This window comes from Erinaceus europaeus, chromosome 7 (genome assembly GCF_950295315.1).
Source record: "Erinaceus europaeus chromosome 7, mEriEur2.1, whole genome shotgun sequence".
NCBI classification, from domain to species: domain Eukaryota; kingdom Metazoa; phylum Chordata; class Mammalia; order Eulipotyphla; family Erinaceidae; genus Erinaceus; species Erinaceus europaeus.
The window spans coordinates 5,550,777-5,575,367 of record NC_080168.1 but is presented as its reverse complement, the minus strand read 5'-3'; the positions used below and the strand labels follow the sequence as shown (position 1 = coordinate 5,575,367).

At 45.5% G+C, this 24,591-nt stretch overlaps 1 protein-coding gene across 2 annotated transcripts in view; it reads right to left on the bottom strand.

The window, feature by feature from the left end:
* Nucleotides 1–24,591, bottom strand: part of ACSL3 (acyl-CoA synthetase long chain family member 3) — a 72,239-nt gene that overhangs the window by 28,611 nt on the left and 19,037 nt on the right. Inside the window, exons 2-3 of one of the 2 annotated variants that reach the window (XM_060193674.1) lie at nucleotides 23,863–23,920; nucleotides 818–1,235 (exon numbers count right to left, since the gene is read on the bottom strand). In XM_060193674.1, coding sequence (XP_060049657.1) covers nucleotides 818–1,195 — 378 coding nt within the window. In that variant the 5' untranslated portion in view covers nucleotides 1,196–1,235; nucleotides 23,863–23,920. The remainder of the gene's footprint in view (nucleotides 1–817; nucleotides 1,236–23,862; nucleotides 23,921–24,591) is intronic. The other variant, XM_060193675.1, reaches the window with a different exon arrangement.

Here is a 24,591-nt window from a genome sequence, read left to right as displayed (position 1 = left end):
AGAGAGCCGAGTGAGGAGCGAGGAGCGAGGTTCAAGCCCCAGACTCCCCACCTGCAATAGGGACACTTCACGAGTGGCAAAGCAGGTCTGCAGGTGTCTATCTTTCTCTCTCCCTCTCTGTCTCCTCTCCTGCTCTCCATTTTTCTGTCCTATTCAATAAAAGGGGGGAAGGAAAAAAAAATGGCCACCAAGAACAGTGGATTAGTAGTGGTGGCACCGAGCCCCAGAAATAAGCCTCGAGGAAAAATAAAAAAGGAATTCTTAAAGCCTGACACAACCACCAAAGCACAGAGACAGGGAACACCTAGTGGGATTTACATTAAAACAGAAGCAGTAAGTGTGGTCCAGGAAATAGTGCAGTGGATAAAGCATTGGACTCTAAAGGATGAGGTCTGGAGTTCAATCCCCGGCAGCACATGTACCAGAATGATGCCTGGTTCTTTCTCTCTCTCCTCCCATCTTTCTCCTAAATAAATAAATAAATGAATGGAAAAAAACCCAGAAGTAGTAAGCCACACCCCAAAGCCACAGCCATCTCTAGCCTATCTGGGGGCCTCTGGACCCACCGGAAAGGGTGGCTTTGCATCTCCAAGCTGTAGCACAAGGGTGCGTTCTCATCGTCTCTGAAAAGTCACCATCAGTCCGCGAGAAGAAGGACAGAAAGGGCTGAGAAGACAGTCTGCCCCCTCACTAGCCCCGTTTCTCCCGCAAGGCCAGCAAGTCCCAGCAGACGCAGGGAGCCGTGAGCCCGAGCCCCCCATTTCCCAGAGTGCCGCTAACACAGAACCAACGCCAAGGCAACGCAAGACCACCTTACCTTTTTAAAAATTTTTCCATTTGGTTGTACTTCGTCTTCCTCGCTTAAAATTTCACGGGTTCCTAAGAGTCTCTTGTCCTTGAACTTGTCTTTAGCGTACAGGAAGACTCTGTCCAGCGTGTCACAGCCAGGGTACAGCACGGAGGCCAAGCCGCCCAAGCTGTGGACGGACCTGTAGGCAGACCCGGGCTTTGAGTTCACAGGTTTGGCTTTGATCTGGTTTGATTTTTCTTGTCTCGACTCAGACAAAAAATAGTACGGGATGTATGTTAAAAAAGTATAAAGTGATATCACAAAATGTATGAAATATAGAAGAATAGGGTTGATGGTCTGTTTCAGCTTCATGGTAGAAGGTTTGGAAGATGCGTGGTTATTCATAAGTGCTCAAAAAGTAGAATGAACAGACTTCTGTAAGAATCTAGAAAGAAGAAGAAAAAGAAATTAGCTCAAAATCATTCCTAATGACCTGAAAGAACCAATCTTCAAGCAGCAAGCCCACCTATGCCCTCCTCACTGCTGCCACTTGTAGCAGACTCCTTTGTGCTCTATTTTATTTATTTATTTATTTATTTATTTATTTATTCCCTTTTGTTGCCCTTGTTGTTTTATTATTGTAGTTATTATCAATGTCGTTGTTGTTGGAGAGGACAGAGAGAAATGGAGAGAGGAGGGGAAGACAGAGAGGAGGAGAGAAAGACAGGCACCTGCAGACCTGCTTCACCGCCTGTGAAGCGACTCCCCTGCAGGTGGGGAGCCAGGGGCTCGAACCAGGATCCTTTCGCCGGTCCTTGAGTTTGGCGCCACCTGCGCTTAACCCGCTGCGCTACCGCCCGACTCCCTCCTTTGTGTTCTATTAACAATGCAATTATCACAGGAAACTCTCCATATCTGTCTGTGAATGACTTTTCCAGCCTACTCCAATACCCATACACGTCCACAGACAACAAAACCGGGAGCAAAGCAGAACACCCACAAAGGGACGGAGACCACAGACAACAAAGCCGGGAGCAAAGCAGAACACCCACAAAGGGACGGAGACCACCTCTCCACTCTTCACCAGCTCGGTGACGTATGACCTTCTCCCGGTCCGGGCTGCCACTGTGGGGCCGTCTCTGCATCTTTTCCCGGAGTCCCAGCCAGCCCTTCACTGTGCACTCAGACAAGCAGCTGGAGTCAGTCGCACACACATCCGTCAAGTCCACTTCCCAGAGCCACTCTAGAGAGCTTTGAATCTGAGCAGCTTTCCTTGCAGAGCAAAACAGCAGCAGGTCTTCAGCTCCTTACTCTGCTCTTGTCTCATTTACTGAGAAGCTACTATTGTCAGATACTAAATCCCTTCCCTCAGGGAGTCTATCTGCCCACCCCTTGGGACAGGCAGGCAGGCAGGCGTGAGCGCCAGACGGTGATAAATCCTCTGAAGAGACAGCGAATTCCACGAAGGGAAACACCAAGTGACTGAGCAAGGCAAGAGAGATGCTCTAGCTCATGGGCAGGCTGGGGCAGCCTCTGGGGCCAGTGTTGGCCAAGCAGGCTTGTGGGAAAGATGCATCTGTATGGGGAAGATGACCGCTCCAGGGAGAGGAAACAGCCTCTCTATGAAGGGCAGGCAACGTCACCACCACCATCATCACAACAGCTGAAGAAGCAAAAGTGAAACAAACTACCAACTCTGCTCAGCCCAGTTCCACATCCACAACTCCAACGGCTGGCATTTCTCATCCTTTCACGTTATGAGACCTCCAGTCCCCGAAATGTGACTCAGAGCTGAGAACTCCCAGACCCCCTCACAGGGCAGAAAGTCTACCTACCTCAGGTTCATTCGGCAGGCTGAGAGGACCAGGCGGGCATCGGTGATGCTCCCCTCAGCTCCTGCATAAGGTAGACAGATGCAGGGAGAGAAGTTTCAAACTGAGAAGACCAAAGGTGGAGAAGAAAACTGGGTTGGCTTCCCCCTCCCTCCCTCCCTGCAGCCTGCCAGAAGCAGCCCAGAGGCTAAGGAGAGACTGCTGATCACAAACGCCACCTCGGAGAGCACCCCCACAGCACCTCCACAGGCCAGGCCTCCCACCCACCTAGGTCATGCACCCCACCCGGAGCGATGGGCTCAGTTGACTCCCTGCCACCGGCCAGTTCCGACAGCCCACCCGCGACAGAGGACCCCATCTGTCCACATACCTACCACCTTTGCAATGACGGGGAAAACTCAACCTGATCCTCCTCTCTCCCTCTCCCTCTCTTTGTCTGTCTCTCTCTCTGGATGCGACCAGGAAGGCCCACATGTGGACAAGCTGTCCTCCATGCCCCTTAATACCAGCTCCTTTTGGAGACCAGCATGGGGACCTGCTGCTTGAGCTGACTCTCTCCCTTCTGGACACAAGTCCCAGTACAGACTTGCCTGGGATCTCCTGCCAATGTCCACTGCGTGAGAGCCTAAGATCCCGCGGAGCCAAGAGCAGTGACAGCCACAGCCCAGCACACCCTCACAGGCACCTCTGCAGCAACGGCAGAGGCTCTGCACAGGCTGGAGAAACCAGCTCTGAGAACAGAGACCCCCTCCCTCTGCCATCAGTCAGAGAATTGACAGAGAACAGAGAAAAGGTGCAAGTTTAATGGCGCTGTCAAAACCATGAACCTTGCTGGTGGTGAGCGACCAGGAGGTGGCTGGCAGCTCTGTAATTCAAAAGAGCAAACCAGAGAATCAGAGGTCACCTAAGCAAAGGCCCCCAGGAATCAGGGCAGTAATCAGAGGTCACCTGAGCAAAGGCCCCAGGCATCAAAGCAGTAATCAGAGGTCACCTGAGCAAAGCCCCCAGGAATCAGGGCAGTAATCAGAGGTCACGTAAGCAAAGCCCCCAGGCATCAGGGCAGTTCAGACTGGCCTGAATCACAGGCCCTCCAAGGACAGTCTGGTGTAAATGGGCTGCACTGTGGGACAGTTTGTGGCCCAGAGCTTTGTGCAGAGCAGTAAAACCTTCAACTGAGAGTAACTGCTGGGTGTGATTCCAACAGAAGCAGATGAGGCAGGAGGTTGACAAGACTGGAGAGAGACATTAAAGAAAGCCCTACTGAAAACAAAGGTACCCTCCACTGCACTGCTCAGGGCCCTGTCCTCTAAGGCAGGGGAGACAGCCTTCACTCATTTGTTGGCTAAGCAGCAACCAATGAACCATTCTAAAAAACCAATCACCCATCTGTTAAACACACAAGCAAACAAAACAACAATTAAGTCCTGGGAAAGGAGAGGGAGGGCTCGCCTCAGAAATGCTATTGAAGATCATCTAGGATACTCTTGACAGCTTAGCAGGAGCACGTGTGACCTGGACGTCTGAGGCTCCATCCCAAACGATCTACCATCCCCTTAACAAAATATCCTGCTTACAACTTAAAAAATGGGGCCTGCAGATAAACATGGTATAACCCAAATACAGAGGGCGAGCCCAGATTTAATGCTCAGTCACTCTCACACACACACACACACACACACACACACACACACACACACACAGTTACTCTCATAAAAATAAAACAATTCTTACCAAGTAGAAACAGTCAGCTGAAAAGGGTAAACCTGCCCACGTTTTCCTTTATAGCTTCTAGGCTTCTAACGGAGTTTCAGAAGGTCTCATCCTTCTCAGATTTAATAACTATGGTCTCCTATATTCTTTTCAGTTTTTTCCATGAGAGAGAGAGAGAGAGAGATGCCCCCCACCCCACCCCGAGGCTACAGCACTGCTCAGCTGTCGCTTATGGTGGTGCTGGTCTTTTTCAGCACCATGATGCTGTCTCCGCAGTACTATGCTCATTCAGATCTCTGATTTGGAGCTTATCTGCCCACGCATGTACAGGAGGAAGCTAACTTTCTTGCAGACAAGCCACTTGAATCATTTCCTCAAGGAGTCAAACAAAAGTCCATCTTTATCAAATTCTCATATCCATCTGTTCCTGGACACTGTTCTGGTTTTTTCACCTATTTCTCTACAGCTTTGCTTCTCAACTGTGACCCAAACAACAATCACCATCCCTTCGGGGATGGTTCAAAAGCAGATTCCTTGGCCTCCTCACCTCCCCCAGTACTAGTCAATAGGAAGCTCTCCGGGCAGCCTAGAGCCAGGCACACACACGACTGTCAGAGAACTCCTGCTTTCACTACCTGGCACTAACCTTCATGCTTCCTATTTTTCAAAACATTCGGTTCCTAATTTCAAAACATTCTTGCCAATTCTTACAGGTCTATATGCAATGTGTGTTATGAATATTTAACACTTCTGGATGGTGAACTACAATTGGGGGAAAGAAACATGACAAAAAAAAAAAAAAAAAAAAAAGCAAGCAACGACAGCAAACTGAGCAAAGAATACACAAAGAAACCGAAACTAGAGAAAATGCAGGTGACTGATGTGTGCACAACATTAGCGAGATCTAAACGCAGTCAGTACCTGCCTGCCTCCAGCAGTCTCACAGATGTGTGAAGGAGTAGGCTATCCAGAGTACAGTGAGGGAAGCAGACAGCATTCAAACCACTCAAAGCTCACTCACGAGCCCGTTACAACCACACCCCCGGACCTGTATTCCCAAGACGTTAACTACTGAAGGCCGCGAGACTAGTAAGAGAGATGCTCCCTCCTGCCCAGCAGCTGGTGCCCTACACAAAGGACTTAGGGGAGAATCGGCCTCCAACCTGGGGAACTTTGCGAGTCTCCTGCGGTTGCACTTTTCAGACCGCCTTATTGTCATTTCCCAGTCAGCCCGTTCTGTCGGCAAGAGAACCAGGAGCCTTCTGTTTTGAGGTCGGCTGTCAATCACTTATTTATTTCCCAGGTATTTATTAACATGGACTTCATACCAGGCGCCATTCCAGACGGAGTCACCTTCAAGAGCAAAACATGAGCAGTAAACAGGCTGAGGCACACACCTACCTACCGTGAGGTAAGAGGAGCCGTAACAAGACAGCAGGTTCAGAGGCCTGAGTCTGAGGGAGGAGGCTGCTGCTTCCTCATACAGAGGGTGAGGTGTGAGTACACCGGGAGTCCTGCAGTCAGACCCCTAGAGAGGCATCCGGGTTGTGCCCGGGGCACAGGGAAGGAGATGAAGCCAGAGACACCGACTAGGGGAAGCCAACTGCCAGGAGGGAACCCTGGTCACTGTGCCAGCAAAACATTCAGCTGGGAGCCTCTGTGAGGACCAGTGTGAGAGGACAGTGGCTTCCAGCAGACTGGGGGGTGAAGGAGTAGAGCACTGCCCCAAAGCACTCTCTCTCTAAGGCACAACCGTACACACAGTGAGAGAGAAAGACTCAAACACACTAGGCTCTGGCTCCTCCCAAATGCTCAGCTGTTTCTCTGAGCCGTCCTACGCTTGACACATGAAGCCAAGGTCAAAGGAGGCCTACCTGTGGGTCTCAGAAGACACTGCCACTTAGCACCAAGAACTAAGACCCCCCCAGATTTAGGGTCACTGCCAAAAGCCAGAAACTATTCTGAGACAGGCCAACATCCAGGGCCAAGGTGTTGTCCCTCCCTGGTCCTGTGACTTCTCCCTTGAGATCCCGGCCCGCGTGCCCTGAGCCCCTAGGCCTACCTTGGTCATACTGAGCCTTCAGTTGGTCCTGTCTACACCAGAAGCTGCAGCCATGTGAACTCTCCATTTCCCCCCCACTCCAGGTAGCCAGTTAGATGTCAGTTATTTTCTTTTCAACCACTGTGAGAACAGCACAGAAGGGAGAGGGGATAATCCCCTGTGCTCTGACCAGTGACTCTAGTTTTTGACTTGAAACATAAAAATTAAAACAAAAGGCAGGGGGGGGAGCTACCACACTGGCGGTCTTTGCAGTCGCAAGAGGGCTCAGGATATGTATGGCATGGGCAGAGGGCAGATCCTACCTAGAGCAGTGTTAAGACTTGGGGGCAGGAAGAAAGCGCCAACGACGGGGGAGAGGAGGGGTGTGCAACCCGGAGATGGGCCTGCATGGTGCAAAATGCTGCCGTCACTGTGGAAACATGAAACGTCCTCGGAGAAATGACACAGATAAATTACCAGTCACCACATGATCCCACAATGCCAGCGCTGGGCAGATTTCCAAGAGAAATGAAAGCAAGGACCCATATTTGTAAACTCAAGTATTGTTTTGTTTTATTTTTTTAAGAGTGATTTGCTTAATTCATGAGAGAAAAAAAAAAAAAAGAGCACCAACCCAGTGGCATATGAAGTGTCACACTTTAAGTCCCGTGCTCTGTTCCAGTGCCAATTCCTTGGCTGCAAATAAAAGAAAATGCATCCCAATTTTATCCATCAGAGTCAGAAGTTTAAAACAACCTGTCCCTCAACAAATAAAGGGCATGTGGGCCGGCCTCACCCGGAATACTCTGACCTTAGGAGGCTCTGAGGAGGCTGGGGAAAGCGCCTTGCTGGCTGAGCACAGGACTCACGTGCCTCCCACCAAGCTGTAGGGTCAAAGTGGTGCCCTTGACTTCTCGCTTCCCCCGCCCCGCCCCCCCCATGTCAACCTAGCGCATACGAAATAAATCATTCATTCTGGAAAAGGCAGGCAGGAAGGCTGGCCAGGTGGTCGCACTGGTGACCTGTGTGCCATATTTTCTTACACAGTAAGAAATGTAACTAAGGGAGTCGGGTGGTAGCGCGGCGGGTTAACCGCACGTGGCGCAAAGCGCAAGGACTGGTTAGGATCCTGGTTCAAGCCCCCGGATCCCCACTTGCAGTGGAGTCACTTCACAGGGTGAAGCAGGTCTGCAGGCGTCTCTGTCTCTCTTCCTCTCTATCTCTCCTTTCTCTCTTAATTTCTCTCTGTCTCTATCCAATAACAACAACAACAAAAAAAATGTAACATTTTCAGCCACCATGGTAGCTCCTGATGCTACCATGATGCCAACAGGACTTCCATGGCAGGCGACACCACGTGTCCTGAGTCCCACCTCCCCAGAACCCTGCCCCACTAGGGAAAGAGAGAGGCAGGCTGGGAGTATGGATCGACCTGTCAACGCCCATGTTCAGCGGGGAAGCAATTACAGAAGCCAGACCTTCCACCTTCTGCAACCCACAATGACCCTGGGTCCATACTCCCAGAGGGTTAAAAAACAGGAAAGCTATTAGGGGAGGGGGTGGGATACAAAGCTCTGATGGTGGGAACTGTACCCCTCTTATCCTATGGTCTTGTCAGCGTTTCCATTTTATAAATAATTAAAAAAAAAAAAAAGAATAGGAAAGCTATCAGGGGAGAGGATGGGATATGGAGTACTGGTGGTGAGAATTGTGTGGAACTGTGCCCCTCTTATCCTATGGTCCTGTCAATATTTCCATTTTATAAATTAAATTAAAAAATGTAACTAGGGAGTCGGACAGTAGCGCAGCAGGTTAAGCGCACATGGTGCAAAGAGCAAGGACCGGCTTAAGGATCCCGGTTCTAGCCCCCGGCTCCCCACTTGCAGGGGAGTCCTTTCACAGGCGGTGAAGCAGGTCTGCAGGTGTCTCTCTTTCTCTCCCCCTCTCTGTCTTCCCCTCCTCTCTCCATTTCTGTCTGTCCTATCCAACAACGATGGCATCAATAACAACAACAATAATAACTACAACAATAAAACAACAAGGACAACACAAGGGGAAATAAATATTCTTTAAAAAGAAATTAACATGGTTTTAAAAAAATGTAACTAAAAGGCGGAGGGTAGATAGCATATGGTTATGCAAACAGACTCTCATGCCTGAACCTCCAAAGTCCTGGGTTCAATCCCCCACACCACCATAAGCCAGAGCTGAACAGTGCTCTGGTTAAAAAATAATAATAAAGTAAATTTAAAAAGGTAAAAAAAAAAAATGTAACTAAAGATACCGACTAAGATGGTAACTTTGGAAAAGGATCGAAATTTAACTGGAAAAGGTTTTTAGGAAATTGGGACGAGTGCTATAAAGGGGAGGAGAGAGATGGTAATAGGGCAGCGCAATGCAGACCCTTCTGCTTGAAAGCTAAGAGACTTGGCCACACGCCAACAGCTGTGAGCCAGCAGAGGGAAAAGCATGCGTCCGAGTCACCCCGTGGGGGCAGGAGAAAGGCTGGGGGACCATGTGGGTGGGGACGCGAGTGGGCACAAGTGGGGAGGAGCCAGTGCAAGATGAGCTTCTGGATGCCTCTACAGTCTCACAGTAACAGGAAGCGGAGGCAGAAAAAAGCACTAGAAAATTCGGACGGACGGACAGATGGACGGACGGAAGGGAGGGAGGGAGGGAAGGAGGGTATGTTATCTCAGAGGAGATAGCTCAGGAAGAATGGAGGCAGCCAACAGAAAGGCCCATCTGAGGGTAGCTGGCTGGCTGTGTTTTCCTCAGAGTTCTGCAGGTGGGACACAAACTTGGATGAGGCAGGTGGGGAAGGAGGTGCACACACCCGCCCACCCACACACCCATCCTTTCTGGGATTTCCTCTTCTGTAAGGACTGCTCACTGCCTCTCAGAAGAGCACTGTGTCATTTATTTCCTTACTTTCTCAGGAAACTTGACCCCCGTTTCTTAATAGACTGCACTGACTCGCTGATTTAGCTGTGTTCACAGAGTCTGATCTGCAGTGCAGACAACAGGATGCCCAGCGTCCGGGAAAGGGGCCTGGTGACCTCCAGCAACTGTCTGACCGTCCTTGTCCTGCTCACGTGGCTTCATGAAAGCTTCTCCCTTCTGAGAGACTGCACGGCACCTGATCTATGGATCACTGGATAGATCCTGCTTGATCAATGTTTTCTTTTCTCTTTTCTTTTGAACCACTAAAGGCAGACCAAAGACTAGCTAAAGAGCTTGTACATCTATAGCAGATGATTAAGCAGATATGAAGCCAAGTTTTAAGCACACAACTGATGTCTGAGGCCATGAAACTCCACAGTAATTTCTGGGCTGCGCTCACCCACCACCCACCCCTTTCCCTCCTCAGTCTTCTTTGCAGTCTGCAACACCCAAACCTGAATCACTACCACGCAGTCACTGATAACCACAAAGGTCAAAAACAAGCAGGGCTGGGGAGTCAGGCAGTAGCACAGCGAGTTAAGCGAACATGGCACAAAGCGCAAGGACTGGCATAAGGATCCCGGTTCGAGCACCCGGCTCCCCACCTGCAAGGGAGTTGCTTCACAAGTGGTGAAGCAGGTCTGCAGGTGTCTGTCTTTCTCTTCCCCCACCCCCCGTCTCCCCTTCTCTCTCCATTTCTTTCTGTCCTATCCAACAACAACAATAATAACTACAACAATAAAACAACAATGGCAACAAAAGGGAATAACTAAATATTTTTAAAAATCTAAAACAAGGTTCGAGCCCCCGGCTCCCCACCTTCAGGAGAGTCACTTCAAAGGCTGTGAAGCAGGTCTACAGGTGTATTTCTCTCCCCTTTCTGTCTTCCCCTCCTCTTTCCATTTCTCTCGGTCCTATCTATCAACAACATCAATAACAACAACCATAATAACTACAACAACAATAAAGAAAAAAATAAGGGCAACAAAAGGGAAAATAAATTAAAATAATCTTTAAATAAAAAAAAAAAGCAGGGCTTAGCAGTTTCTCTCCAGCGAAACATAAAAAAAGTGGACTTCACAGCACTGTCCATCAAGCATGACTGACTAACAAGAAACTGAGCTAACAGCAAAAGGAGACATGAAGCCAGGGGGTACAGTCCTGTGGGGCCTCGTGGGCAGACAGCTAAATGGATGTGCGCCTGTGGGAAAGGAAGCCACCTACGGGCTGGAGATTCACCAGCAAGCGGCTCAGGACAGGTCCCAAGACCCACACGGGGAGAGTCATGAACTCCTGAAGCCTGTGGGCAGAAATGCCACATACTTCTCACCCCACAGGACAAACAAATCACAGAGCAAGAGCTGGTGAGTGCCGACCAATTACGAATAATAAAGGGGTAGTAGAAAGAAAAGAAAAAAGAAACCTTTTAGCACAAATCGCACCGATGCTTGTGTTCAAAATAACTAGTCTGATGTGGGCAACGACGTGCAGAGCTTACTGGGAAGGGAGTGAAGGAGCAGGCTTCCCTACAACAGGAATTTGCAATAAACAGAAAATGATCCTGAGTGGCAGCTAAGAAGCGATTGTGTGGAAGCATTAATCACAAAAACCCAATTTCAAACAGATGGTGCCCAAGGCCTACCCAAACTTTTGAATTCTCACATACCACTAACCTCTGCAGCTAAAACTGTATTCTTGCTTTTGCTTTAAAAAAAAAAAAAAAAAAAAAAAAAAGTCCCCTCACCACTTTAGATTTTTCTTTTCCACAAAAATAAATCACAGTCACATACTTTCTACAGAAATCTCAGATTTCCAGAGAAATTATCCAAACCACTTATTTTGAAGAAATGGGGTCGGGATGGGCAGAAAGCACAATTTCATTCCCAGAACAAGGCCCTCCCTAGTGGAAAACTACAACCAGCAAGTCATATTTTGCCTTCAGCAAAAGTTCTTCTGAGGTGAGACGCAGGTTTGGTGGACAAGTTTGCTTCTCTCATTTCCGAAGCTAAAAATCCTAATAATAATAATAAAAAATACACGTTCAACAATTTGTTTGGCTTTGTATGTTAACTCTCTTCTCAGCCACCAGGTTCCAGATGCCAGCAAGATGCTGACCAGACTTCCCTGGACAGACGACCCCATCAATGTGTCCTGGAGCTCCGCTTCCCCAGAGACCCACCCTACTAGGGAAAGAGAGAGACAGGCTGGGAGTATGGATCGACCAGTCAACATCCATGTTCAGCAGGGAAGTAATTACAGAAGCCAGACCTTCCACCTTCTTCAACCCACAACGACCCTGGGTCCATGCTCCCAGAGGGATAGAGAATGGGAAGGCTATCAGGGGAGGGGATGGGATATGGAGATCAGGTTATGGAAATTGTGCGGAACTGTACCCCTCTTATTCTATGGTTTTGTTAATATCTCCTTTCTTAAATACAAAAATTTTTAAAAATACATAAGAATATTTTTTTTAAATACCCACTAACTATAAACACCACTGCCAAAACAAACAAAAACCTTTAAAGAAGTTTGTTTAGGGCCGGGAGATAGCATTAAGGGTTACACAAAAAGACTTTCAAGCCTGAGGCTCCAAGTCCAGGGTTCAACCTCCTGCACCACCATAAACCAGAGGTGAGCAGTGCTGGGGTGGGAGGGAGGGGAAGAGGGAAAGGAAAGGGAAGGAGAGTTTTATTTGATTCTTACAAATATCAACATTCAGTCTGATTTATTATGTCACCCCAGGGAATACCTCTTTCATTACCAAAGCAAAGATAAAGGATCTGCCCTTTCCAAAAGTACAAATATTAACAGTCTTTAAATCTTTTGAAGATTTCTGATTTCACCCAGAGTGGGTATTGCTCTAAGAAGGGAACAGACTGTGTGGCTGAAAATTAAAGCCAGTAATCAGTATGACTTCCAGAATATACCAAATAAAAAGGTTAGAAAAACTCTAAGCCAGAAATTCAATAAAAGACATTACATGATCAGTCAAATTACCATCTGCAGTAGATGAACTTTCAATTCACAACTAGAAACTTTGATGAAGAAATAATAATGTGGTCTTTACTTTTCAAGAAAATCCTCTGGCTTGCATTTATTCTAATCACAGAAAATGAAATTTTAGCCTACAAGACATATTCTGAAAGGGAAGGCAGAAAACTTAAGACTTTGTCATGAATATTTTTTTAAGTTGGACTAAGAAGCAGCTGATCAGAATCAACTGATTCTGAAGGAAACGTTAATGCAATTTTAAACCTTTTTGATCCCTTATGTTTCTTGTAAATCGTCACTGGGGCGGTATCACTTCAGGCTAACTTTTTCAGGCTGCAGCAAAAAAGGGAGAGAGAGACAGCACAGCACCGCAGCTTCCCCCAGTGTGGCAGGACCCCTGCCCGGGGAGCTGGCTAGCCCATCCTCAATCCTTTCACAGCACTTTGAATACTGCCTGCCTTACAGTGATTCCCAGGGCCCCAAATCAATGTGGCAACAGTGGTAGTCAGCACACAAGAAAGTCCCAATCACCTCAAGAGCCCACCTGTCTGCTTCCTATACAAGGTGTCCCTCGCCCTGCAGGGAGTGGGGGTAGGAAAGAAACAGCACATGAAGGGCTTCTAAGGGCCTTAAGAATGCATAGCTTCTTCTGATCACAACAGACTGTCCTCACGGTGGGCAAATGAACAGATGTAAAATGGAGGCGAGGCAAGTCTTTAACTTTGAAATAAGTGATGATTAACAAGAACAAAAATACATTTCTGACACATAGCTGAAAACAATATGGGTGGCATGAAAATCTGCTGCTCGTTTCTGACAGACTGGTCCAGCAAAGACGGTCTGTACACAGACAGAAGAGATCTCGTGTGTGTGTACACATACACACACACACACACACACACACACACACACACGCACGCGTGCATTTTCCTGCACTGGGTAAAAATCTGGTCTGATACATTCATCTGAACCTCTTGACTCTCCACCCACTCAGCTGAAGGGAGGGGGATGGCTCAGCTGGTAGAGTGCACAGCATGTGTGAGGCCCTGGTTAGAGCTCCCGGCTACTATCTGGGAGCACCGAGCAACAGGCCACTTCATAAGCAGTAGTGTGGCGCTGTGGTGTCTCTCCTCTCTCCCTTTCTGTCTCTTACGAGCTTTGGGGGGGGGATCATAAAAACAATCCACTGAGGACTATGGAATCACAAAGGTACAAAGTAAATTAGTTGAGTAAATAGTCAAGAACCCCAGAACAAGAAAACTGTCAGAGGGTATTCCTGCAGACACACTGTGATGCTCAAAATCTACTCCAAACCGCTGTTAAGTGACTCTGTCGTCATTCACACACCAGAATGTTCTCAGTGTTGTCAGATTTAACAAAAATACAAGATCTCCAGTTAGATTTGGATTTCAGATAAACAATGGACAGATGTTGCACAGTATCTGGGACATGCAGTTACTATACCCACGTGTCAACAACTGTACTATAAACCACCTACCCCAAAATCAAATGGTTTTCAGAAGAGAGCAATAAATGCAGCAGTGTTACAGCTTCTAAAGAAAAAAACTCCATTTGCATCTGAAATGCAGATCTGCCTAAGTACTTGTGCATTATGTGTCGACCCCAGTCCACCACAACGTGACAACTAGGGTGACCAATGCGGCTTATCTGGGACACGGGATCCCCTGAACACAGGACGTGCAGTACCGGAGCCAACAAAGTACCAGGCAAAGGAGGGACATGCTGGTCACTCTACAAGTTAATCCTATCATGGAGTGAGCAAACAAACTGGGATCCATCACTGGCTATGATGATGGTTTTCTTTTTACAAAACAGTCTTTATCTTAAGGCTCATCTCTATCTTCATGAATGTAGCTTCCTAAATACAAAGTGAGGATGAAACGGTCTGCGCATCAGGTATAAAGGACTCCAGAAAAATGCCAGGCTTCCTCAATGTTAATTAATATAGCTGGTTTTAGTATAAAGTTGTTGCATGGAGAGTATCAAAGCAGACAGACACTTGATTTACTTATATGACTTTATATGACCTACTGAAGGTACTTGTTCGTGCAACATTGGTTTGATTGCATATAAAAATGTTCAGTGGATTTGTTCCTTTAAAAACTATGGTGAGGGGAGTCAGGTGGTAGCGCAGCAGGTTAAGCGCATGTGGCGCAAAGCGCAAGGACTGGCATAAGGATCCCGGTTCGAGTCCCCAGCTCCCCACCTGCAGGGGAGTCGCTTCACAGGCGGTGAAGCAGGTCTGCAGGTGTCTGTCTTTCTTTCCCCCTCTCTGTCTTCCCTTCCTCTCTCCATTTCTCTGTCCTATCCAACAATAACATCAATAACAACAATAATAACTACAATAATAAAACAAGGGCAACAAAAGGGAATAAATAAATATTAAAAAAAAAAACTATGGTGGGGGGTCGGACGGTAGCGCAGCAGGTGGCGAGAAGTGCCAGGACCAGCTTAAGGACCCCGGTTCGAGTCCCCGGCTCCCCACCTGCAGGGGAGTCGCTTCACAGGTGGTGAAGCAGGTCTGCAGGTGTCTCTCTCTCTCTCCCTGTCTTCTCCTCCTCCTCTCCATTTCTCTCTGTCCTAACCAACAATGACAACATCAACAACAACAACAACTCCAACAACAACAAAACAAGGGCAACAAAAGAGAAAATAAATAAATAATAAATATGGTAGTCAGCTCTGGGTTGAAGGCTGGGCCTCGGTCACTCTGTGTGAAGCCTGAGAAAAGCCCCTGAGCCCCCACCATCCCCAAGCCCAGCCTTCACCATGTGACTGGGATGATAACAAAACCCACAGAATAACCTGATAAAACTCCCTTCGGGAGCAAAGAAAGTAGGTGAGAGTATACCATATAGCAGGCAAAAATGTACTGTACATTTTTAATGATAGCCTAAAGGTTACTTCTACTGAACTACGTGTGACAAGACTTTTTTCACCTTGGTCAGATCTTACACCCAAATGATTTGAAGATAACTATACTCTGAGCGCTCTGACTATGAAATCAAGAATGGGTCTGACATCTCTCTTACTAGGTGTCACCTGGGGAACATTATCTTTCTTTTTTTTTTTTATTTTTTTTTTATATTTACTTTATTTATTTATTCCTTTTGTTGCCCTTGTTGTTTTATTGTTGTAGTTATTATTGTTGTTGTCGTTGTTGGATAGGAAAGAGCGAAATGGAGAGAGGAGGGGAAGACAGAGAGGGGGAGAGAAAGATAGACACCTGCAGACCTGCTTCACCGCCTGTGAAGCGACTCCCCTGCAGGTGGGGAGCCAGGGTTCGAACCGGGATCCTTAGGCCGGTCCTTGTGCTTTGCGCCACCTGCGCTTAACCCGCTGCGCTACAGCCCGACTCCCGAACATTATCTTTCTAAGTCTCAGCTGCAATCAGGTGTGATACGAAAGTCAGTGCCAGAGGATTATTCCAGGCACCTGGGAAGACCAACAGGAAAACCTGCCCACCTGTTATGCTGTTATGCCAGAAAGCATTATCTCATCTGCCTTGTTGCTCCCAGTGCTCCCAGGAGCTGCCCACAGACACTTCCCTGAGATACAGAGTGTGGAAACCATCTGGGCAGCGCCTATGCATAAGCCTGACTAAAGCCTCTCGGTCCATCACTAGGAGCAGGTGAGAAAATGTCTAGATTTGCAGCCAAGACAAATCTTCTAAAGTAAGTTCCAATGGTTATTAAAAGTGCCAGCTTCCAAAAAAAGAAAATTATGCTGGTGGTGGAAATTGTGTGGGATTGTACCCCTCTTATCCTATGGTCTTGTGATCATTATTAATCAATGAAAAAAAGAAAATTAAATTTCACTTGCCTCATCTATGAAAGGTGGAGATAATGTCTGTATCCTGAGATTACAACAAAGATCAAACAGTTAATATTCACAATGAACACTCACCTGCTATTTGTTATCCTTATGGATTCATGTTTAATCTGACAGTTTAGACACTAGAAAGGGCTGAAATAATATAGCCATCTACAATGGTAAGAACAAGAAGAAAAGATAACACATCTTGTATTTGGGACTATCTCATTGAGCTTCCTTCCTTAAGTCTATTTTAAGGCTGTCTCTTCATGAGTTTCAGTTAGATAATTAAATATGTATTCTAATTAAACATGTATTATAAAAATACTGACTAATGTATTAACTGTAATTAATGTTGATATTCTAATTTAACATGCATTAAGAAAATACATACACTGGGGCCAGTTGGCAGTGCAGCAGCCAGAGTGATAATACCTTACAGTGAACAAGAACCTCAGTTCAGGTCCCTAGTCCCCCCCTGCAGAGGGGGGACGCTTCTATCTCTCACCCTCTATTACAAAAAAGAGAAAGGAAAAAGATGGCCAGAGGAGCTGTGGCATCATGCAGGCACAGAGCCGCAGTGATAAGCCAGGGGACCAAAAGTACATAAATAAGCGCCCATGGGTGTCATGGCACAGGACCCCACTCCAGTCCTAAGGACAAACAACTCACATGTAGTGAGTGCAAAGCCGGACCAACTCTTTAGTTCAACAAGTAAATTCTCCAAGCATGGGGGGGGGGGGGGGGTCTCTCCGATATAAAAGGTGGGCCAAAGAACTAAACAGTTTTGTAAAGAAATACACCAGGTCCAAAGACACATGAAGAAATGCTCCACTTCAGTTATCATTAGAGCAATGCACATTAAAACCACACTGAGATTCTGCCTCACACCTGAGAGAATGGCGGTCATCAACAGAACTGGAAATGACAAGTGCTGGAGAGGTTGTCTCACAAAGGGAACTCCCTCACTGCTGGCGGGCACGCAAACTGCTACAAGCCCTTTGGAAAACTGTATGGGGCGGAGGGTAGATAGCATAATGGTTATGCAAAGAGATTCCCATGCCTGAGGCTCCAAAAGTCCCAAGTTCCATCCCCTGCACCATCATAAGCCAGAGCTGCACGGTGCTCTGGTTAAAAAAAAAAAAGGGGGGGGGGGGGGGTCGGGCAGTAGCACAGGGGGTTAAGCTCACATGGCGCAGAGCGCAAGGACCGGCATAAGGATCCCGGTTCAAGCCCCTGACTCCTCACCTGCAGGGGAGTCGCTTCACAAGTGGTGAAGCAGGTCTGCACGTGTCTGTATTTCTCTCCCCTTCTCTGTCTCCCCCCCCCCATTTCTCTCTGTCCTATCCGACAATGATTGCAATAATAACTACAACAATAAAACAACAAGGACAACAAAAGGGAATAAATATAAAAAATATTTTTTTAAGAAAAAACAAAAAAAAAGTAAGTTGGGCGGTAGCACAGCAGGTTAAGTGCAGGTGGCGCCAAGCACAAGGACCAGTAAAAGGATCCTGGTTCAAGCCCCCAGCTCCCCACCTGCAGGGGAGTCGCTTCACAAGTGAAGCAGGTCTGCAGGTGTCTGTCTTTCTCTCCCCCTCTACATGTTCCCCTCCTCTCTCCATTTCTCTCTGTCCTATCCAACAACGACAACAACAATAACTACAACGAGAAAACAACAAGGGCAACAAAAGGGAATAAATAAATGAATTTTTTTAAAAAGAAAAAACTATATAGAGAATGCTTTAACAGATAAAAATGGAAGTACCTTATGATCCAGCAATGTCAAAGAGGACACTCACACACTAATGAAGAGGCACGTGCACCCCTATGTTCACTGCTGCATCATTCACAAAAGGCAAAGAGTGGACACAGCCTAAATGCCCAGCAACAGATAACTGGGTAAAGAAGTCTGGGCAGCTATACTCCAAGAAGCACTGTTCTGCAGTTAAAAAAGATGTTATTATGTCCTCTGAGACAAAATGGACAGAACTGAAGGTGATTATGCTTAGTGAAATAAGTAAAGAAATTAAAACAATGACAGGAGGCAAAAAAAAATAGATAAAAGACCACGGCCAAAGCAATCAAATGTTTCTTACGGCCTGTGATAGCTACAGAGTTGTGCTGGTTTTCTCTGGGAGCTGGGAGGACGAGGACACAGAGCATTGGTGGCGGGTAGGGTGCGGAACTTTAAGTTGCCATTTTAAAACATTATAACCCATTATTAATCACACATGAGAAATGGGGAAAGTTAAAAATGAAAATTGAACAGATGGTCCTCAGCAAGGTTCCCTAACCCTGAAGGTTTTCGTGGTCTTGGGCTCACCCTTAGCAGCTTCCTGCTTCTGCCCAGCACACAGAGGGGAGGGAATGAATACTCCAGGTGGTTCTGCTGTCCGTCCATCCATCCATCTGCCTGCCTGCCTCCAGATACAGCCTCAGTATCCATCCAACACACCCCTAGATGAAACTGAGAGTTCTCAATCACTTAATCTCATTTTTCCCACCTATGAGAACAGCTGTGCATGCCTACGGTTTTTTCCTACTGACCTTCCCAAGACCCACACAGCCCTTTCTATGTTATGTCCAAAAGAAGTGACGTGAAATTCTCTATGGATAAGAACAACTGTTATACTAGGATTGTCTTCAAGTGAGTTCACTGAAGGAAAACAAGGAAGTGGCATTTCAATCACGAGACACTGTCCAAATGTTAGGGCCAAGACACTAAGCCCAGAGCCCTGCTTAGACGCACTATTTTGATACGTACTATTTTGATACACTTATCAATATGACTAATCAGCCAAGAATTGAATGTCCTGACTACTAATAATGAATAAAATGTATTTATCTATTAATACTATTCCTAACCTACACCAGTTATTGCCTACTGGCATTCACAACCACCAGATATACTGTTATTTTAGAAGAATACAATTACATATATAACACAAATTCTAACTAAACCCAGTTCAAAAGCAACCTCCTTTATTAGTAGATGAACCTAGACCTAGGAGAGCAAGCAGATGGCCTAATTTTAAGTCAAACTTGTTTCAGTTGTATTAGTAATTGCATCTGAATTCACCTGTTCTGTTCCATAGAAAAATTAAAAAAAAAAACCCAATGACCAAAGACTAAATACAATAGTTGCTAACATAAAATATGTCAGCCGAAGTTAATGAGCTTAAAAAGAAAACAAAAAAAAGTTAATGAGTTTATGAAAGAAAAGTTTGAGCAAAGAAACAAATCTTCAGATAAACGTAATGCCTTTGAAGAATGAAACTGGGGCTGGGCGGTGGCAGACTCCCCCCCCACAGAGCACACAATTTACCATGTACAAAGACCCAGCTTCAAGTCTCTGCACACTCCCCTGCCCCGGCCTGCAGGGGACAAATTGCATAGGCAGTGCTAGAGGTGTTAACCCTTTGGTCTGTCTGTCTCTGTCTCTCTGTCTCTCTCTCTCTCTTCCCTAGCTCTATCTTTTACCCTCTATTAAAAAAGAAAGGATGGAAGTCACTGAGAATGGAGGGAGCAAATCTCAGTGATAAACCTGATCAGAGGAACGGGGGCGGGGTAGAATGGACAGAAATTAGTCTACATTAAGAGCTCCAAAATAATCTTATAGAGTCACAATAGCTTTCAACAACTTTTTCAATCTAAGATTATGTAATATATTTCTAAACATTTTTATATCACTTTATCTCTTAATTTTATTTTGTTGGGGAGAGAGTCAATACAGGGATGACTTCTTCTTCTAGCGTTTGCCCTTCTTCCGTAGCCAGTCGACAGCATCAGGTTGAGCCTGATGTAAAGTTTCGAGACCTCCTTTGAATCTGGAGAGGTGGCAGTCGTTGACTATGTGGGTCATAGTCTGTCTGGAGCCGCAGGGGCAGTTCGGGTCATCTCTGGCTCCCCAGCGGTGGAACATAGCGGCGCACCGGCCATGGCCTGTTCGATAGCGATTGAGGAGGGCCCAGTCATAACGTGCCAGGTCAAAGCCGGGTTGACGCTTGCAGGGGTCTGTGATGAGGTGTTTGTTCTTTACCTCAGCTGACCGCCAGCTCTGTTTCCAAGAGTCTGGAACAGAGAAGTTCAGTGTAGGCGTAGGGGACCAGATTGGGTGACGAGACGTCAAGTGTTGGACAGGGCGGGCGAAGATATCCGCGTATATTGGCAGGTCCGGTCGAGCGTAGACGTGGGAAATGAACTTAGATGATGCCGCATCCCGACGAATATCTGGCAGGGCGATGTTGCTAAGAACTGGCAGCCATGGAACCAGGGTAGACTCATACATGTGAAATAGACACTCTGGTATGCTAGCATGAAACTACATCCACTGTCCCTATTAATTTTTTTTTTACTAATTTTTGTTATTAACCTATTTTTTTAACTGAGCTAACATTGCATTATCACATATTATACACACACACACGTTTCAGAAGACCACTGAAAATCAACGTATGTATGTATCCCATCAAAGCCCCCAATGCAAGTCCGAATCTATCCTTCACCATACAATCATTCCCTTTGTCCCGATTTACCCATCACCCTGTGTGAGGCAGTAATTGATCTTTTTTTTTTTTTTTGAGAGTATTGCTTAACCACTTCTTTTTTAAAAAAAATTTTTTATTTATTTACTATTGAATAAAGACAGAAATTGAGAAGGGAGGAGGAGATAGAGAGGGAGAGAGACAGAGAGACACCTGTGGCCCTGCTTCACCACTCGTGAAGCTTTCCCCCTGCAGGTGAGGTCCAAGGGGTTTGAACCCGGGTCCCTGCACACTATGTGTGCACTTAACCAGATGTGCCACCACCTGGGCCCCCAGTAATTGATCTTAAAGCCTAAAAGGCTCATTTGTTGTTTAGCTATCTACGTTAACACAAGTGGCAGGATTCTGTTTTCTATAGCTGGCGCGTATCCAGTGTCCGCCTTTCTCCTTAATTACAAGGATCTGTAAAGCTGTTGAGTGGGGCTTCTTTAAAATGTTCTTTCCTCGACTCTGCCCCTCGCCCCCAAAAGCCTTATCTAGTGGCATCAGATAACAACAAAAGGCAAATGAAATTACTTATCTGGAAGTTGTATGTTCTGGAAATAAGGCGGCACAGCATAAATTACTCGTATCGATACTGACATTTTATCACTACGATTTATTCAACCTAAATGTTAAACAGTTCAGATCAAGGTTTGAGCACACAATTATTTCCTCTAGTCACTGTTTAGTCTTACGCTGCACTTTATTTGCTTATCTATAAACAAACTTCCTGCATATGCCTGAGGCCCCGGACACCAACCGCAATCCCTGGCACCACCCACCCTGTGCCAGAGCTGAGCGGGGCTCTGACCCTCCTCCTCTTCATCTCAGGCTTTCTCTCTCAGAATACATTTTGAAAACTAAATTCTTCGCAAAAATTACCCCTTTTCACCCATGCATTCTTACTTTATAATTAAACTAAGAAAACTTTTTCTAAACAACTTCCAAAGGCAAAGCTGCTATGAAATACAACTGATTTCCCTCTCTTCTCTTCACTGGCTAGTTTTATGAACTCTGCAGCTGCTCAAGTGGGCTGTATTTTAAAATAGAAGAAACGAAGAAAAAGGAATTCATCTTTAATAGCAATGAGAAATACTTGGCCTAACTCTAAGAAGTCATTTCCTGTTTTAAGCCAAAGAAATACCAGGTCTGAAGCTGCCCCACCTCCCTCCAAACTTCCTATCTTCGATCATGTTCACAGATAACCAGGAGTATTCTGCATAATTTCCTCTCTAATGCACGGCTAAATACACGCCGATAACACTTCTGACTACCTACCACCTGAATGTGGGACCGCGGATCATCAAAATGAGTGATTAAGTCTCGAAGACTATCAAAACTTGTCTACTCCATGAAATATTTAAATATGATTAGAATCATGGAGAGAATATCATTGACAACATAAGTGAACAAGAAAAAAAAAAAAAAAAGGAGCAATGGCCTTGTAGTGAATTTCTAGCAGACTGAAAACACTGAAATAGTTATGATAAAGGTACAGGTTTATTCATATACACGTCTATGGTGAATAGTCTTTTTCAAATTCTACATGTCATTATCACATAGACTGTAGGAAGCTTCAGTGCTATGGTATCTTTCCTCCTGACTGTCTCTCTGTATAAAAAAAATAGCTAAGTATTGAGGTCCCAGTGGGACACTTTTTAAATCCATGAAGTACCCTCTACTTCATCATATAGTAGTCAGCCTATATAAAAGGACAGTTTCATTTCTCTTTTTGTCTAGGCAAAATTATGAGACAACAGAGGCTTTGTCATTCTCCTGGCACATTTCTCCATCTACCTTCTCTCTCCTTTTTTTTATTGTTTTAAGATTTTATTTATTAATGAGAAAGAAGGAGGGGAGGGAGGGAGGGAGGGAGGGAGGGAGGGAGGGAGGGAGGGAGGGAGGGAGGGAGAGATAGAAAGAGAAAGAACCAGACATCACTCTGGTACATGTACTGCTGGGGATTGAACTCATGACCTCATGCTTGAGAGTCCAACACCATACCCATTGCGGCAACTCCCAAAACATTCCCTTTCTTTTTTTAATTATCTGTACTTGTTTATTGGATAGAGACAGCAAGAAATCAAGAGGGATCTCTCACCTTCTAACTAGATGTTTTAAAACTCCAAAACCCTGTCTCTACTCCCGATATAGCTGACCCCTCTGAGAAGGGCAATGATAATTGCAGGCATTTACGTAAATATCTTGCTACTTTTCTAAGACTTAGTAACATTAAATTGCCAAAAAATGCAATTGAATTATAAATCTAAATAAAGGTACAACATCTGAGTATATTCCTTTTTCCATCATTTTAGTTTTCACTTAAAAACCGGTGATCCTGGCTATGCACAATAACTCTAGAAGTACACTGGTTAGGGCTAACCTCTAGCAGAATGAGGAGAGCAGACAAGCCTCCCTCCTTTACTATTTACAGTACATGTTTATCTTTAGCAGACTTACTGTCTAATTAGTTGAAAACAGAGAAATTAATAAACTCAACTGATAAGGGCAAAGCCTTTCAAAGGATCTGAAAGAATTCTCAACAGTCATGATTACACAGCGGGTGAAAAGCTTACTGAGTTTACACTCAAAAAACATTTTACTAACATGGGACACTTTCTTATAATGGTTCTAATCCAATTCTACTTTCAGTTCATAAAATACTAAAAACTTTCAAACTTTATCCTTGAATTCTTGCACCGGTGTCACATGAACATTAACTTATGTCAAAACACAAAAAGGGAAAAGTTAAGCGTGCTAGATCACACCCCGTGGTAGCAATATCAACATGCTAGACTTTATTTTAGGACACTAACCAAAAGCTCGCTGCTGATTTCCTGGCCTTGAGCCAACCCTAATGTCTCGTCAAAAAGATGAAATAACGTTAAAGTGAATATAAAATCACTGAAACAAGTATTGCAGGCTAATTAGCACTATACTTCACAAAATAAAGACTGTCTAAAAATGTCTGGTGAAATTCGAACTAAGGACAGAAAGCAAGGCTGAGCAAGCCAGCTTACTGCTCTAGTGGTCCGCATGCAATCAAAACCACCTCCACAAAACCTCCATCGCTCTCAGACCACAAAATGGGGAGATTTCGAATCACTGACAGCTTAGTCACACCTGGCTTTGACCCAATGTACATCTCACAGTGTAAGTATTTTATGATTAAAAAATAAACAAACATTTTACCTGTTTACAATGGCAGGAAGTGCTAGTGCCTTCAAGACAGACGCTGTTGTTTCAGTACCTATCAAGAGAGACATGAAGACAGCCGTTACTCCCGGTGGTATGTGTATACTCATCGGGGGCAAGTCAGCAACTGTTTCTTGAAATAGTTTTACTTCTAACCCTCACAAGGGAAAATAATGGGTTTCTCTGGAAACAGCAACTATCATACTAGCAAATGACATTCACTACACCACTTGCTAGGACAGCCCCAATTCCAAACTGCCAGCCTCGTCAATGCTGACAAGAATGCAGAGTAGCCAGAATGTCCTTTCATTACCACAGAGAATGAATGCCAAGTGGTATAGACACTTTGGAGAAGTAACAGCTTGAAGCAAAACTAAATATACTTCCCACATGATCCAGCAACTGTGTTCCTTGTTCCTCACCCAAATGAGTTGAAAATTATACCTACAGGAAAAAAAAAAAAACACACAAATGTTTGTACCACTTTGTTCTTAATTGGCAAAGTTGGGAAGTGACCAAAATGTCCTTCACCTGAATCAATGCGGCACCTCCAGACGATAAAATGATACATTCACTGTCAAAGTCACCAAGACACAGAGCAGTCTTTAAGTGTGTGTCACTAATGTAATACTCTTAATTAAGTTTATCATGATGTCACATGATTATATTTACTTTCATAAATCTATCTTAAAAGTCACTTTAAAAGACTACCTATAGGGGCCAGGT